This window comes from Leopardus geoffroyi, chromosome D3 (genome assembly GCF_018350155.1).
Source record: "Leopardus geoffroyi isolate Oge1 chromosome D3, O.geoffroyi_Oge1_pat1.0, whole genome shotgun sequence".
NCBI classification, from domain to species: domain Eukaryota; kingdom Metazoa; phylum Chordata; class Mammalia; order Carnivora; family Felidae; genus Leopardus; species Leopardus geoffroyi.
In genome coordinates, this window is record NC_059339.1 from 16,185,272 (window position 1) to 16,202,435 (window position 17,164).

The 17,164-nt window shown below is 45.4% G+C and overlaps 1 protein-coding gene across 17 annotated transcripts in view; it reads right to left on the reverse strand.

Annotated features, from left to right (window-relative positions):
* CIT (citron rho-interacting serine/threonine kinase) overlaps positions 1-17,164 on the reverse strand; it is a 163,137-nt gene that overhangs the window by 93,225 nt on the left and 52,748 nt on the right. For 16 of the 17 annotated variants that reach the window (XM_045458903.1, XM_045458901.1, XM_045458900.1 and 13 more), the window contains exon 10: positions 9,191-9,374. In XM_045458903.1, the coding sequence (XP_045314859.1) occupies positions 9,191-9,374 (184 nt within the window). Of the gene's footprint in view, positions 1-2,258; positions 2,387-9,190; positions 9,375-17,164 lie in introns of those variants that run through there. The other variant, XM_045458904.1, reaches the window with a different exon arrangement.

The following is a 17,164-nucleotide window of genomic DNA, read 5'->3' on the forward strand; positions in this document are numbered from 1 at the left end:
GCGCCTGGGTGGCTCAGTCGGTTAAGCGTCCGACTTCAGCTCAGGTCACGATCTCACGGTTTGTGGCTTTGAGCCCCACGTCGGGCTCTGTGCTGACGGCTCAGTGCCCGGAGCCCGCTTCGAATTCTGTGTCTCCCTCTCTCTCTGCCCCTCCCCCACTGGCACTCTGTCCCTCTCTCTCTCAAAAAAATAAAAAGAAACATAAAAAAAGAATCATTTATTAAAAATCACATTATTAATGAAAGTGTAGACTCATGATTTCCAATACAGTCTCCACCTCTAAGCCAGTGCTAGCTCTGTGGGTCACCGTCACTGACAGACTTCCACCTCCTCCCTGGATGGCTGCAGTGACCTAACTAACCTCCTCGAGTCCAATTCTTGTTGCCCTTCCATCCACCACACAGCGGTCAATGAGAACCACATCTACCATGTCCCTACTCCAAACCCAAACCTGAAGACCTGTCTTACCTCAACTCTGACCCCACTCCCCATGCATCCCAAAGCTCCAACTACCCCACTGGGCTCTGTGCTCACTGGACGCCCACAAGCTAGTCCCAGCCTCAGGCACCAGCATGGTCATAGAACACCTATCCCGGGTTCTAATTTCTTCACAGCCCTCACCATCATCGGAAAATCTTTTATGAACTTATTTATCCTCTGTCTCCCCCAACAGAATGCTAGCTTCTTGAGAGCAAGAACCTTGTCTGTCAGTTACGCCATAAGCCCTAGAACATATTTGTGGAGGGAACCAATGCGTGAATGAAGGGTATGCCAAATATTTCTGTGCACCAGGTAGCCTCCGTTTAAAGGTTACAGTGGCCAAGAGAATCCAAACAAGTCCACCGAATTAACGCTGGCACGATAAAGCTTTCTGGCCCTCGCTCGGGAGATGCCCAGACACGCTGGTTCTAAGACAGCAGTGTCACGATGACACACACACTGTCCCCTCTGGGGACACTCAAACACTGGAGGGGGCGGGAAGTGCATGACACCCAGGTTGGGCACAGCACCAAGTTCCAGACTCCACTGGAAACCGGATCCGACCAGAAGCCTTGAGCACGTTTTAGGGAAGGAACCGGTTTAGCCAACACATCACGGACTCCATTCAGAGTAAAAAAAATTGGATGGAGATATTAGGACATCTGTCAGGCACCCCACGTGGAGCCTGATTCTCTCAATGGGCAGAAACCAGCAAGATGTCTTTATAAACTCAAGCAGGGAAGAAAGGAGAATTGAAAGTATTCCTAGGCCCATCCTCATCCCCAAAATAACAAGACTACAAAATGGACACTCGCTCCGCTCCAGGTGCTAACACTACATGCTTTGTGTGTCCCTAGCAGGTGGGCGCTGTAACAACTCCCACTTTATATACGTAAGGGGATTGATGCTGGGAGAATTTAAATGGCCTCATTCACACAGGTGGTGAGCGGCAGAGCCTAGAACCCACATCTACCTGATTCCAAAGCCCGGACTTCTAATGAGTGTACCACAGTCTGTCCCCCGAAATAAAGAATATTTATGTCAACTCTAAAGTTAAACGTGGGAAAAGTTGGCCATTCTCTGAGACACGCAAGGTGTGAACTTTAGTAAGTGACCCAAGCTTCATGACCAGTATCTGTATCTGTAAAAGATTGGGTGGCTGAGATTAAACAAGAATGTTTGTCAAGCACTTGGAATAGTGTGTGTCGCAGTGAATTCTCAGTCAGATCCACTTTCTCACCTTTATTATTAGGCTAGCCTGCAGGTCCCGCATAATCCAGGGAAATCATGAGTGTTAGAGGCAGAAGAGCGCAGTGGTTCTGGAGGCAGCCAGCTATGGGTCTACGTCTTAGATGTGTTACTACCTGCAAGACCTCAGGAAAACACCTTACCCCGGCTGAGCCTCAGTGTCCTCATCTGTAAAATGGGGATCACACCTGCTACCTCACAGAGTCATGGCAAGACTGTGAAGACTTTGTGAGCTAACGCATGTAAATGCATTCAGCATAGCTCTGGGCACACAAGAAGTGCTCGATAGAGGACAGCATCCATTAGCACTTGTATAAACCGTGCAGAAGGAATTGGCATAATCCCTGGCTACTTTAGTGTAATTCAATTTGAAAAATGTTCTTTGAAGACCTTCCAAGGGCAAGGCACTTTTTCAGGCAAAAGGTGGAAGACATGGTCCCTGTCCTCAATGAGCACTGAGCAATGTGACCAGGCACAGGGGACAAGAAGGAGGTACGAATGAAAAAGGAAGGCTGGGGGTCTTGGCATACCAGGCTTGAATACCAAGTTCTGGAGTGGCCATTAATTCTGTGCACACTGTGATGCCACTGAAGGTCTGAGTAGGAGAATGACATCATCCAACTTGTGCTTTGGAAGAATTCCATCCTCTGTGAAGAATGGATCAGATCTGGGAAAACTGGAGGCAGAGGAATCGGTTAGGAGACTACTGCAATAGTCCAAGCAAAATTCCATGAGGGGTGACGGTAAGGACAGAAAGACGGGCACAGATCCAAGTATCATCCTAGAGGTGTAACTTAGAGGACTTGGCAAATGATGGGCTGGTGGGGGAGATGGAACAGATCTCTTGTCTACAAGGCTAGAAAAAGTGGTAGTTTCTCAAATGAAATGAGAAAACCAAAACTGGCACCTACTGGCTTACTGAGTGAGCACACAAGTCTGTCTGTGTTGGGAGGGAACAGAGTACAGGGATGTTGAGAAACTGGTAGAACGTCCTGGCAATAATGAACACAGGACATTCTGGGAGGAAGGCCACGGGGAAAGAAGAGTGTAAGTCAAGGAACTGAATGAGATCAGCAAGACCAGGCTAAAAAGGTTAACTGAGGATGGAACTTGAGACAGTGCAACATTTCAAGGACCTGGAACAGACAATTACAGCCAAGAAGCAGTGAGATTGGCAGTCAGAGAGGTAGGAGGGAAAACCGAGTTTCCACGACGCAGAAGTGAAGCCAGCAGAAAGTTTCAGGACACGTGCGGTAACTGACGATATCATGTGGCACGGTGGGGAGGGGATCACTGGCTTTGGTGGTTGAGTGCAATCCATGGCTTCTCAGGTAGTAATTCCATAAGGTTGTAGAGATTGGAAAAGAGGCACAGAGTGCAGGCTATTCTTCCAGGAAGCTGGTCAGAGAAAGGAAGGTGACAGAGGTCAGGAGACAAAAGACAAGGAAAACAGAGAGAACGGAGAGAAATTCACTTAGGCGAGGGAAGAAGTGCCAAACTGGCGCAGAGCTTGGGAACACACAGCACCATTTAGTCAATTACTGTCTTCTTAAGGGATCCGAGGCAACCATGCAAATTAGCATGTGTAGGCCAGCAAAAAACGCACTTGACAGATCTTTTGGAGTCTAATCTTCAGGATTGGGCTAGGCTCGTTTGGATTACATTTCCTAAAGGTATCTTTAAGACAAACAAGAAGGCGGCAGAATGGTCCTGCCAGGCCCGCGAGGCAAGCACGCACAGTCTAAATAGAGAACAGAATAAGGCAAGTAGAACAAGATGTGCTTGACTAAAGGAAAGAAGAAATGGAGTGAGTGAGAGGACAGAACCCAACTCAACAAACAGAGGTGAACATCAGGTATCCGGTCTGGATGACGGTGGAATAGAAACAACACAGGGCACTTGAGGGCAGGAAACACGGGCAGGAGCTAGTTACGGTTTTTGAAACTTGGGAAGCACAGAGGATGCACACCGTTGTGTACCAGAGCGCATTCTGTTATTGTCGCTATTTTTTTTTTTTTTTAACCAAAACACAGACGAGGCTCTTTGCAAGGGATCTGGAGGTAGCACACACAATAACAAACAGCCCCAGGCCGGATGTGGAAAGGAAGATAGTTTTTAAGGGAAGACTCCCCACCATCCTAAGTATTTCAGTAAAAAGGAAGTAGGACTGTTTGGAGCATTCAGGCCATCTTCCCCTGGAATAAGCCATCGCCAAGATAAATGACAGAAGGTGGCAGAAAGTACAAAACATAGATTTGCATAGACATGGATCACAGAGTCACCAATAAATTGAAAGCTGCAGCCACAAAAATGATTTGGACCGATCCACCAAATGCTTATTGAGCATCTTGTATATGATCGGCCTGAAGACATGGTGGACAGCAAGGTCAATGCAATTCCCTGTGAATTGCTTACACTCAAGCAAAGAAGAACTTTCAGGGAGAGAGTATATCTTCATGCGTTTATGTACACACACACACACACACACACACACACACACCAGGGAAGAGTCTCGAAATGAAAGGAAGAAGAAATTAAAAAAAAAAAAAAAAAAAAAATCCAAGAGCTATGTAGTCTACCTACTCAAAAAATTTGCAGAGATTGAAAACAAAATCCAGCAATTAGTCTGCTTGCCAGCTCTCATTCTGCCCTGACTCCAACCCCATTGCCCATATCATTCCCCACAGTGGGCCTCCACTTCCGACAAGCACATAAACCTGGAGACCCCACACAAATCTCCTAATTTCTCCTTTGGGCAGCATTGATACTTGGCAGCACAGCACAGTGGCTAAGAGACTCTGGAGCTGCCACATTATCTGGGTTCAACTTCCACCTGAGCAACTCAGAGCTGCCTGACCTTGGGGTAAATCGCTTAATCTCTCCGTGCCTCAGTTTCCTTACATGTAAAATGGGAATGATGACAGATCCTTCCTTGTAGGCCATCGTGCAGTTTAAATGAGTTAATCTGTGTAAAATGCTTAAAATAGAGCCTGGAACAGAGTTGGTGCCCTATAAGGACAAGCTGTTGTTACCACTTGACCCACTTGAAATGTTCTCTACATTTCTCTCCCCTCATCCAAATCCACCGGTTTAAAAAGTCAGATATTTTACATCCCATTAGTGGGCTCACACGCTCAGTTTCCAACACAGGCATTTACTGAGGATCTACCATGTCCTGGGCTCCAGGAGAACTGGGATCAATCAGACCCAGTCCTGCTCTTGAGACCACAGTCAACTTGGGGAAACGGACAGACATTCCAATGAAGATCGTTACCGTAACTTGGCAAGAACTATGAACTGGCATTACCCATTAAGCGTCTCCCACAATGGAGGCTGCCCTCCTCTCTTGACTCCTAAAGCAGTCAGGTATCCCATCTGTACCATGATATTCTGCAGGAAAGGTGTTTGCTCTGTGTCCCCTGGACTATTTCACACATATGTGCCTTGACTTGTTCAACTTGATAGAAAGGAACCCGTTCTGGGACTGGGCCTCCTAATTCTGTCCCCCAGTCCACTCCATCCCCACAACTACCTCTTACCTACAGGTATCTGGCAAATGCATATTAACCTGTGGTTGGTTAGGATGTTTAAGCTTCTCTAGCATTAAACTTCCAGGGCCTGGGAAGCTGGGTTTCTGCTCTGGCATGACCAGACTACTTAATATTGCTGAGTTCCTTCCATATCCTCTCAGTATAAAGAGGACACTATGCATCTACAGACTAACAAATTAGTAATAACAAAAATGATAGTAAATGTTTACTGAGACTTTTCCATGTTCCAAGTACTAGATCAAGTGCTTCTGTGTTTCACATAATCCTCCCGAAAGCCCTAAGACAAAGGGAACATTATTACTCCACCTTTGCTGTAGAGGAAACAGACATGCAAAGAGGTCCCGATGGAGCAAGGAAGAGGCACCAAAACCTGGTTCTCTGAAAATCTGGGAAGGTAATGGTGGGAAGCCATTTCTCGTTCCTCTAAGTGTTTAGATGGCTGGCACCAAAATGAAACTTCGGATCACCCAGAAGGAAAGTAAAGAGCCCAGAGCCAAAAGGAAGCGAGAGCCCCTTCCTAAAAACAGCCTATTCAGACACTGGCATCCCACAGATTTCAGCCTCCCTGACATCTCTTTGCTCCTCTAAGATTTCAAAGTTCTCCAAAAGCATCAAACCAGCATGTGTAAACTAGCACAAAATATAAAACCAACTGGCTTTTTCCTTCTAGAGTTTATACTGAAGGTTTGAAGAAATGCACTGTTTCAGCAAATGAGGCAGTATTTCAGATCTAGGAGGAAGAAGGGATCTAAAGACATATACCCCATGCTGACAAGGGAGGGAGGGAGAACTGGGATGCATTTTATTTTTAAACCTTTAACATATATCTTTAACATATTGTAAAATTCAAGCAAACAGAGGCTCAGAGAAACATCCAAGCATTCAGAGCTTGGGGATGTGACTTGGGTTATCGTCAGTTAAAAAGAAAAAGAGGCACGAGGACAGACACTCCCTCACTCTCCAGCACCAGTTTCGCCAGAATCCCACCCCAGAGACAACCAAAACTAATCCTGTGGAACCTCTCCTGCTCCCTCCACTCAAGCTGCGAGGAACGCCCACGATCCCTCAGACACAGAACGCTGAGATCAAGATTCTTGCTAAGTCTAAAATAATGATGCACTCAATGCCTGGCTTAAAAACTGTCTGTGGTCCCAGAAAAGGATCCTAAAAAGCGACCAACGATCACAGCAATTAAAACCACTCTCACCACCAGAGTCTCCATGAAAACTCCTCATTCATTCAGCTCCTCCTCTGAACATTTCATGCAATTCACCAGTAACAGATCTGGGGTCAATTTACCCAGCCGCCACACAGCAACATCTGCTATTTCCCCGGTGGTGTGAAGACTGAGTAGCGGCACAGGTAATCCCTGTGTGTAAATAAAAACCTGTGACGCTGAAAACAGGGGTGGGGAGAAGGAGGAACTCGGGAAGAAACAGCAGGTCCCTGGTGGCAGTGGTGGGACCCCCAGAAAATGCCTCCTCCCACCTCTCAGTGTATTTGTATATATGTCCCCAGCACTGCAGGAGCTTCTAATTAATTTCATCACTGCCTCTTTTATGGAATTTCCGCATAATGATAATGTGATCTGTCCAGGGTCACCTACACCCAACAGGTGGAGCGAACTCCTAAAATGATGCTATGGGTTTCACCCACAGGGCTGCCCGCGGCAAGAAGAGCCCAATCCAACAGCGAGATCACACTAAAAGACACGAGATGAAAGAAAATCTTTCTGATTCCAACCCCAAACTGCCATGGAAAAGACATTAAAGTTCCCCAAAGACAGGAATACTCCAACCCCACCTTCCAGATGAGACATACACGAATTCATGTGCAGGCACTTTTTTTTTTCTTTTTTTCTTTTTTAGGAGAATCTTATTAAGCATTCTGTTGGGGCATGAACAGAAGCTCGTTTTATGCTCTAGAGATGTACCGTGAACTATCAAAGGTGAAATAGCCGATCTTCAAATACAATGAGCAGTAGAAACGTGATGGGGGGGGGGGGTCGGGGTGGGGGGAAGAATCATGAGCAAATTAAACCAACAAATATTTATCGAGTGCCTGGGCCTGGAGACTGAGATGTCCCCGTCAGAGAGCTCCCTTAACTGAGCTCTCCATGAGAAGCAGATGCAAATTCAGGCTTCCAGAACCATAAGCCATTAATCACACACCGCTTCAGATTAATTGCAATGCCTAAGATCCCCCACATCATTCTGCCCTTTTGCCCCCAAAATCGAATTCCCTCAAGTCCTCCCTAATTTTTCAGATCGATCACTAGTACCACAAGCAAGCTTTCACCATGAGCCAGCCAGCCCACTGCTAACCAGAACTAGAACTCTCCCCACATCTCCCTCCAGCCCGATCTGTGACCTTCAGCGTGCCGCGTGCGTCGACGTTAAGCTGCCCCCCAGCCACACGTTCTTTACCATCAGGCCTCCACCTCTGCCCTGCTCTTCAGATGCCCTGCTGGGCTATTTCAAATCCATCTGATGGCACATTCAACAGCTAGTGAGCTCTCTGCCTCTCCTCCTACCATCCAGATTGTTTTGGGGCTGCAGAGCAAATTAGTCGGAAAGGCACGGCCAACGCCACCAAAATCTAACCCCAAATATTTAGCCGGCCCCCCGGGGAAGGAGGAAAGTAGGACCATGGCGGCATCTTTCAACATAAAAATCTCTCTCCAATTGAATCACAACCCACAACCCTATTTCATATCGAGTGCCCAATTCTCCACAATGGTCTGAGATCTTTTGAGGAACGTTAGTGTCAAAATAGCACCCATGGGGAGACACCATCCAAGAACCAACACATGCTTTCAAATCGATATCTTAACTACAAGCACAACAAATCAGGAATGGATGCTGCCAAGGAGAAAATCAAATTCTGCTCGTCTCCTAAGTGGGCAGCAACTAATTACCTAACATTACCCCAAGAGCCTCCAAGTGAGAAAGCCAGGGCATCGGGGGAATAACACAGCTAGTCCAAAACCTTCCCAAGGAACTCGTGCCTCTGAACGCAGAATGTCATCGGATCACAGAACGAAGCAAGACACTGAGCTCCGACATCCACAGAAGCTACTGAATTTGAGAGAAATTCCAGGAGGCTGGGAGCCAGAACCCTACGGTCCTGAGTGCAGTGTTAATGCGTTTTTCACGAGCTTTTTCAAGAACGGAGAAGAGACCTATCATGTCAAGAGGTTTACAGTGATGTTTATACTTCCATTTTCTAGTCTCTTGGTCTGTTTGTTTTTTTCCCCTAAGAAGCCCAATTTCTGTGAATCAATGACTCGGCGACATCATACTCCCTCCCGGTGGCTCACGGTAACGGGGCTCTCTCTGGTAACCAGCGGTCCGCCAGCTCAAAAAGGCTCAGCTGCCAGATCCCTGATCTTGCAGCAGACTTCGAGCGGAGCCGAGCACCATCTATCTGTTAGAGCTTGGGTACAGCCACTTGCAGCTCAGCTAAGCCATCATAAACCTTTAGCTTATGAGATCTCGCTCAATACAGCCAAGATAGCAACCTCCACCCACCCACCTGAGAGGGAGACGGATGCACAGAAGGATAAATAGACGGACAGCTCACTTGAACCCTGCACGTTTCTCCTTCCACCAAGCATTTGCACTGCTAGGTAATCCCCCACTATTTCCTCTCCTCTAAAGAAGACCAAACACTGAAAAACTAACCCAAAGTACCCAATTGACAATTATGATGCTAGGGAGAGGAAGAGGGACCTGAAACACAGCAAAATGAGAATATGAACATTCTGCCCCACCAAAGCCCAGACAGGTAAACTGCTCCCCCAATGCAGGCTGATTAACAGCTTCCCTTCACTGCACTCCCCCCACCCCGCCACCTCCCCCCCACCACCTTTGCATCAGTGCAGGTCCTCAGAAAGTCAAATTTTCACTTACTCAGATCTACCAAGAATTCCCAGTGCCTTGCTATACGAAAACCCCACAAACGGCAGTTCTTCGCCCGAGAAACCGGAGAGGTTCAGCTGGCGCGGAGAGGATGAAACCCACGAATTCTTCTCTGGTTCATCAAAATTGGAGGTGTCATCATCAGACTTGAGGGTGGGAACGAAGGGGGGAGGAGCTGGTTAAAGGAAAACAAGAAGAGGGGGAGAGAAAAATTCAGACGGATTCGACACTGTTGCGGAGAAAATCGTCTTACTCCTTCAGCGGCTCCCGATGGCACTGCAGCGCCTGCTTTCAATCTAGCTCACACAGGCAGACCCAGCCTTGGCTCTTACAGCAACAAGAGATTAACCCCTTCTCTGCCAACATGGCCACCAACCGGCAGTTAGGCTGCCTTCCCCGCTGGGGTAAAACTGAAGGAGAAACTCAAACAGGTCACTTGCTGGAACAAAAGCACTTGGGGAACTCATGTGAGCAAGCGGCTCGTTCGTGAGATTTCCAGAACGCTTCAACGGAGCGTCAGGCTGGCGGGTGCCAGCATGCCAGCTGACCTACACCTATTTGTTTGCTCTCCTGGACAGCTCTAAGTCATTAATATTTAATGTTACCCACTGAAATAAGATGGCATGTATACATTTCGTGGGCTAACCGGGATGAGAGGAAGGAGCAGGAGAGGGGATCTGGGAGGTGTGTAACTCATGTTAGGGTAGCACTGCAGTCTAGCTCATTCATATCCAGAGGAGTATGCTCGGAGCTCTCATCAACCACTTTTTTTTTTTTTTTTTTAGTTCATTATCCCTCCTCCCCACCTCAATCATGCTGCCCGAATCCACCGCAGTTTAATCAGCATAATGAAACACCAGCCAAATAAAGTTCTTCCCGATGATTTACAGCACCCCTGCGCGCTGATGGTGTAAATGCACCGATGGGCATCGGCGTCCTACCTCGTTAAGGCATGACTCCCAGCTAGGGGCATCTTACATCTTCTCCACTTCCTGCAGACCTACTAAGCTCTCTTGGTCAGGGACGGGGGACACTCGCCCATCAGTCACCAGGAAGCTGCCCATTGTGGTGGGCTCCGGGGGGTGGAGCGGGCCAGAAGCGTTACCATGGCTGCAGGCTGAGGCGTCAGTGGCGAACCGGCCGGTTGAGTTGGCAAGCCGGGCATCACAGCCCCCGCAGTGCAGGCTTCATGCTCCCCACTCTGTGCGTGCTCTGGCTGTAACCCCACCTGGCCGCCTGCGTGGCAGGGGCCAATGCTGATCCAAGTGACAGAGCCGCATGAGTCACTGCCGGAGCTTGCTACAGCGCCCCCTAGGACAGTTGTCACAGTCCAGGCTTCCTTTTTAACCCCTCGTTTTCTGAACTAAGCTGTGCACCAGACAGGAGCAGCAGTCTCGTTTTCAGCTTACAGACCCAAGAGAATCTGTTTCCAAAGTACCCCAATGACAACAATATCGGAAGCAATGCCGGGGAGCAGATGGGAGTGGTGAGGGCTTGGGGGGAGGGGGTCAGGAAAGGAAGCCTCCACCAGGAGGTCTGGCTGCTCCTGGAAAGTGCCCAGGGGCATTCCCTGAGCTTCAGGTACACCCGAGATGAGGCTGGAGACTGAAAACATAGAAGGCACTACCAGAAAATTATTTAACACCTCCAAGCTCTCAAGAGAATTTAAATCTTCCCTGTTAGCATCAGAATCTACTTGCTTAATACTTTAAAAATTAGCTGATGGAAAGAAAAATTACACTGAATGCTTCAGCCCACATCCCATGTGTACTTCCATCAATATAGCCTCAAATCCAACCTGATTTCAATTACCTCATTTTTTTTTTAAGCAAAAAGAAAAAGAATGGAAATTACATTTCATAAGGATCAGAAAGAGAAGTTTTCCATGCCAAAAAACTTCAGATAAAGACTGAGGAAATACATGGAGATTCGCAGATGATACTAATATGGAAGCATTGTCATTAATGGCACCTTACTTTAAAATCTGAGTGGGTTCCGCCCGGGTGGCTCGGTTGGTTGGGCAGCCAACTTCGGCTCAGGTCATGATCTTGCGGTCCATGAGCTCGAGCCCCACGTCAGGCTCTGTGCTGATGGCTCAGAGCCTGGAGCCTGCTTCAGATTCTGTGTCCCCCCTCTCTCTCTGCCCCTTTCCCACTCGTGCTCTGTCTCACTCTCTCAAAAATGAATGTTAAAAAAAAATTTTTTTTAATCTGAGTGGGTTCAAATCTCAGCTCCACCACTTGTCAGCTCTGTGACTTTGGGAAAGTCACTTAACCTCTCTGAGCCTCATTTTCAACATAGAGACAACTTGCTCAAAGGGCTGTTGGGAGGTTTAAATGAAAAAACTCTGTATAAAGTGTTTGGTGTATTTCTTTGCATTCAGCAAACACTCCGTAAAGATCACCTGCTATTGTCGTTATTGCACACACGAGATACATGTTCATGACAGATCCTGCGGTTATTGAAGGCTAGCGAGATACAGCACAATCTGTGTTGCAAATTCTTCTTCCCTGGGCAAATGACACACACACTCATGTGGATGTTTGTGTTTATCATATCATTTCATTCCTAACAGAAGTTTAATTCCCATTCTACTATATACTAATTTATCTTTGGGAGCCTAAGATAGAATTCCATTTCTGAGTGAGGAGTATGATTAATATAGGGGTAGGAGCCACCCTCTGTGAAATAATTATGATTTAGAAATTCTGTACCATAAGATAAGATTTCTCTTAAAAACTCCATCATGCTTGAAGCTAGCCCATATGGTCGAGATTAGAAAAAGGGCCAATCTTCAATAAAAGGAAGGAGAAGTCAACATGAAATATACCAGATGGTAACAGGTGAGATAGTCACAAGACAGATTAAAAGCTAGGGATATAAAGCTCTAGACAGGTAGTCAGTTGAGTACAACAGGAAAGTCTGAAAAGGAGGGCTTATAAGGGCCACACTTAGGCAAGAAAAGAGCCAGAGTCTCAAGCCAAAAAGAAACGAGCAAATTGGAAATTATCTACCCACCAGAAAGTGACAAGGATGTTTCCCCTTGACCAAGATCCTTTAGGGGGAAAGAAATAAACTGGCTATTAAAACTGTAATCCCAGGTAGGATGTCTGTATTTATAGTATCCTGTATAGTTTGGGAACTACAAAACAAGAGATTAACACCAATACTGGTCCAGGATCACTGAGCCCTGAGGGCAATGGTAGACACAACAGGAGAACAACTTGTGGGGACATTCACAATCCAGGGCGCGCACGCGCGCACGCACACACACACACACACACACACACTCCCTGCTAGAAATGAGTTTACGATAAAAAAGTAAAAACCAACAACTACATATATTGAGGAAAAAGAAACCACCCAAACCACCACAAAAGAGCATCCTCACATATAAGAAATGAGAAAATCAGCCCTCCAAAAACTGCAGATAAAACACAATCTGAAATGGGCCATAAAATAAATTTATTACCAAGGCAGATGAGTAGAAACTCCAATAAAAGAATAGGATACTCTGAAAAAAGGACCACATACATTTAAAAGGAACCAAATAGAAACTTAAAAAATGAAAGTTATTGAATTCAAAGTTAAAACTCACTGAATGCATTAAATAGACGATTAGACACAGCCTAAGAGAAAAGTAGTGAATTAGCAGTTAGACCTGAAGAAATCACATAGACCCACGCTTTTCAAAGTGTGATCTGCAGACTGGCAACATCAGCATCACCTGGGACTTGGTTAGAACTACAGATTCTCTGGTTCTGCCCCCACATCCACTGAGGCAGAACCTGCGTAATAACAAGATCTGCGGGTGGAGAAGTGCCAACAAAGAGACAAGACTTGAGAGATCAAGAGACAAAGAATGAGAAGGTTCAATACATGTCTTAACAGGTGCACCAGAAAGAGTAAAGTAGCTCAAAGTCTGGATGCCACATTTTGAAAGGATTATGTAAAACTTGGTCAAATCTAAAGACGACAAAGTATGTGACCAAATCTGTCGTGGGGGTCTAATCCTCCTTTCATGTACCTTATAGGAAATGTTCCCTTTTTAAAAAAATTTTTTTTAATGTTTACTTTTCAAAGAGAGAGAGAGATAGAGCATGAGTAGGGAAGGGGCAGAAGGAGACACAGAATCCGAAGCAGGCTCTAGGCTCCAAGCTGTCAGCACAGAGCCCGACATGAAGCTCGAACCCATGAGCTGTGAGATCATGACCTGAGCCGAAGTCAGATGCTTAACTGAGCCACCCAGGCACCCCTGGAAATGTTCCTTTTTTGATTTCCATAAAATGTAATTTTTTTTTCTTTAAAAAAGGTATTAATAGGTCACTGGATTTGAGTGTATGTTGATGGAGGTACATATCACATCTGAGAACATAGTATAGTGCCAGGCACACAGTAGGTGCTGAACAGGTATATAAATAACTAGAAAATGAATCTTGGGAAGAGAGCACCTAGCATAATACAGGCTACAAAGAAGTTATTTGATATTTGAATTAAATGAAGAGGCTTTAAAAGTGGAGATTTTTCTGTCTGAAAAATATGTTAATGAGTGCCTATAGTAATATTTTCTGATACTATATTATGAAATCATCATCTCACCCCCCCCATACCCACCACATTCAATAATGACAAATCAGAAGTCATATACTAAGATCAACTGTTCATTGGCAAAAGCCATTAAGGAAAAAAAAAAAAACTTTTCCTATATATTTTAAAAAATAAATCAGCCTGTGCATGAGGTCTCATCAGGGCACTTTCCCTGTAGTGGCAAGGGCTATGCAAGCAAGTTCTGGAGTGTTCCCCCACCCCCACCCCCAATTATAAGATAGATGGCAGAACAAGGTTTTCAGAAACAAAGAGCTATTTTAGGAGCTTTAGTTAATCTCTCTCCTATAAATTCTCTCTCTTTTCTTTAATCCTGACATTCATTAGAAGCTTTTGGGGGAAAAAAAAATTGAAATGCCTTCAAATTAAAAACAAAACAAAACAAAAGGCAAATAACAAGGAAAAGAGAACCAAATGGATTTGTCCTGTTAGACCTACTTATTTCTAACATAGTCTACCGAGCTCCATTTACCCCATTCCCACCTTTAATTTTCCAGGATACCATGCAAGCAACAATATTACAAATATAAGGGATTATCTAATTTTGGTATAGTGTTTAGTGCCTGCTTTCCCCACTGGAACACGAGCTCCATGAGGGGGAAGACAATGTCGTGCTCACGATTACACACCCAACACCTGGCTGTCCTTATTCAATGTTCAATATCTGTTCAGTTAAAGGAATGAATGATTAACAAGAACCCTAGATGTGTGGTAATTTCTTAAGCCTAATGGGCTATTTCATGCAAGTGCCGCTTTAGGAAACCTAGAGTACCCGATTTAGTCATGAAGAATTGGCACGTTAAAAAACAAGTACGACGACAAAAATCTGAACTAGATATAGCTCATGAAACTCCTATGACTTTTAATCATCACTGTGAGTTACACACACTGATGAATTGTGTGTGGCAGAAGATGAATAATGGCCAACGTGGTGTCATAAAAGACAAAGGCACATAAATAAATATTGCGTAATGATATAATGAAGCAGGACTGTGCCTGGAACACAGTGGGCATTCGACATTAAATCAAAAACATTTTCAACTTTGTTCTTTCTACCATGATGTCCCACACCTTAAGAAAAAAAAAAAGGTAATTCATTTATTAGATGCCACGTTCAAAACTAAAAGGAAGACAACCAGAAAATTAGCCATCTTCCAATTCCTTAAAATCTGAAGTACCAATGCGATCGCACTTACCCATGGTACAAAGGCAGAGAACTGCAAAGTATGTGAAGAGGAGGCTATTTATGTCATTTAGAGGTCAAGGTGTGGGTATGAAAAGCAGAGATATATAAATGGAGCGCTGGCAAGTTCTGCAGAAGGGGATACAGTGAATTTTGTGTGTTCCTGTGGGAAAGTGTCATGGAGGTGATTGAATGTCAAGAGTTGGTTAAAAGGGATCTTGGCGGGCTGGAGTGGGGAAGAGTACCGCTTTAGAAAAGCCCCAGAGCACCAGCCAGAGAAAGACCTGGGTGATGAGGCTGGGAACGAAGTGAAAGTGAAATCTTGGCTGGACCTTGAAGCAGGGGAACCCTGGATCGGATTGACAGAAAGGATTATCAGAGAGAGTTTTAGAGCACTGGGTGGGTGATAGTGCCAGAGACCGATACCATCGCTGCAGGAGCAATGGTTGGAAGAGGTCGATGCTAGAAACCTCTTAAGGACAAGTCTACAATAGTCAACATGACAAATTCTACACTAAGGAAGTGATAACAGAAACAGAGAGGATGTGGATTAACAGCAGACAGGCTACAGAAAGAAGTGGCAAAATGTGACAACTGACACAAGAGCAGAGCTTTTAGGAATATCAATGACCAACTCTTAGGATGTGAACAACTCCAGGAGAAAAAGGTTCCAATGGTAAGAAGAGCAATATCCATTATCATCAGGTCATGGGAATGAGCCAACAGACAAGTTAGGGGATAGACAAATAGAGCTAATTACTAAATATACGTTAGTAATTCAGCCCCATCAGAACAGACTCTATTCCCTACAGCCTCGGGCAAGTCCCCTATTTCCTCCCCAGTGGGTAGGAAGTGGTCAGGTATACCTCCTACAAGCAACACGTTGTGGAAGAAATACAAAAGGAAGACACACTAGATCCAGTTTCCAATAGACTCAAGTAAATAAAAACTTCTCCCATGTCTCTGCTTCCCTAAAAGTCATAAAGAGACTTTAAGGTAATGCTGATTTGGCTGGTGATCAGTTTTTACAATGGTGTCTTCAAAGGAGATGAATAAGGAAGTTAGCATTATTCAAGCACGCATCAATCGCTCAATCTCAAGGATGCTACGGTCTGGCTGCCAACAGCTAAGCAGATTCCCTCTCTGGTGGCAGATTCCAGGTCTCGATGGAGTTGTGGGCTCTGTCAGAATCTCACTATTCTCAAAAGCCATGTTCCTACCAGGCTGCTTAACATCAAGTTTTTGGTAAAGAACTTTGAATAATGGATTTGCTTTGAGAGAATGCTTTGAGAGATGCTTTCTCTCAATTCTGCATCACACTTCAACTAGACTTCTAACATTGTAGTTTTACCTTGTTTGCCCCCTGCTCTCTGGGTCTAGGTACTCAGCAAACCTGCAAAATACCTACTCAGGCTGGAAATGCTCCAAAGAGAGAATCCTTTCAAACCACAACTAGTTAGGACTGCATTTCCCTGCCAGTGTGGGTCTGGATAGAGCCAGTCTGGGGCCCAGGTAGAGACTCCCAGAACATAAACAAACAATGAAGGAGCTCATCCCTCGGCTTCCATTCCCTAGGACGCGATCACTCTAATGCCCAACAATGTTCCCTTCTAGCATCTTCCCCCTTGAATTACCTATACCCAACAACACATCAGATAGCACTCATTCTCTGCCGCCCTCAAGACCACTGTAGTATCCTTTTCTCCAATATTTTAAAATTTATTTTTAAATACTATGAAAATCTTCACAGGCACAAAAGTAGTAAGGTAGTACAATGCACTCCCACATGCCCCTCACCCAAGTTCAACAACGAGCAACTCCCATTCCATTCCACCCCATCCCTGTCTTGTTTGCACGTTTGTTGATTATTAAAAGAAAACCCCGGACAGGGTATCATGTCACCCATAACTACTGCAGTAGATATCTCTAACATGGGGTTTCTCATCTGGGGCACTAGTGACATGTGGGAGTGGACAATGCTTTGTTGTAGGGAGCTGTCGTGTATTGGAGGGCATTTAGCAGTTATCCCTGACCTCTTCCCACCAGATGCCAACAGCACCTCAAGTCATGACAACCAAAAATGTCTCCAGCCATTGCCAAATGTCCCGTGGGGGGCAAAATCACCCCAAGTTGAGAACCACTGCTCTAACAGATAAGGACGTCCAAAATACTGTTAC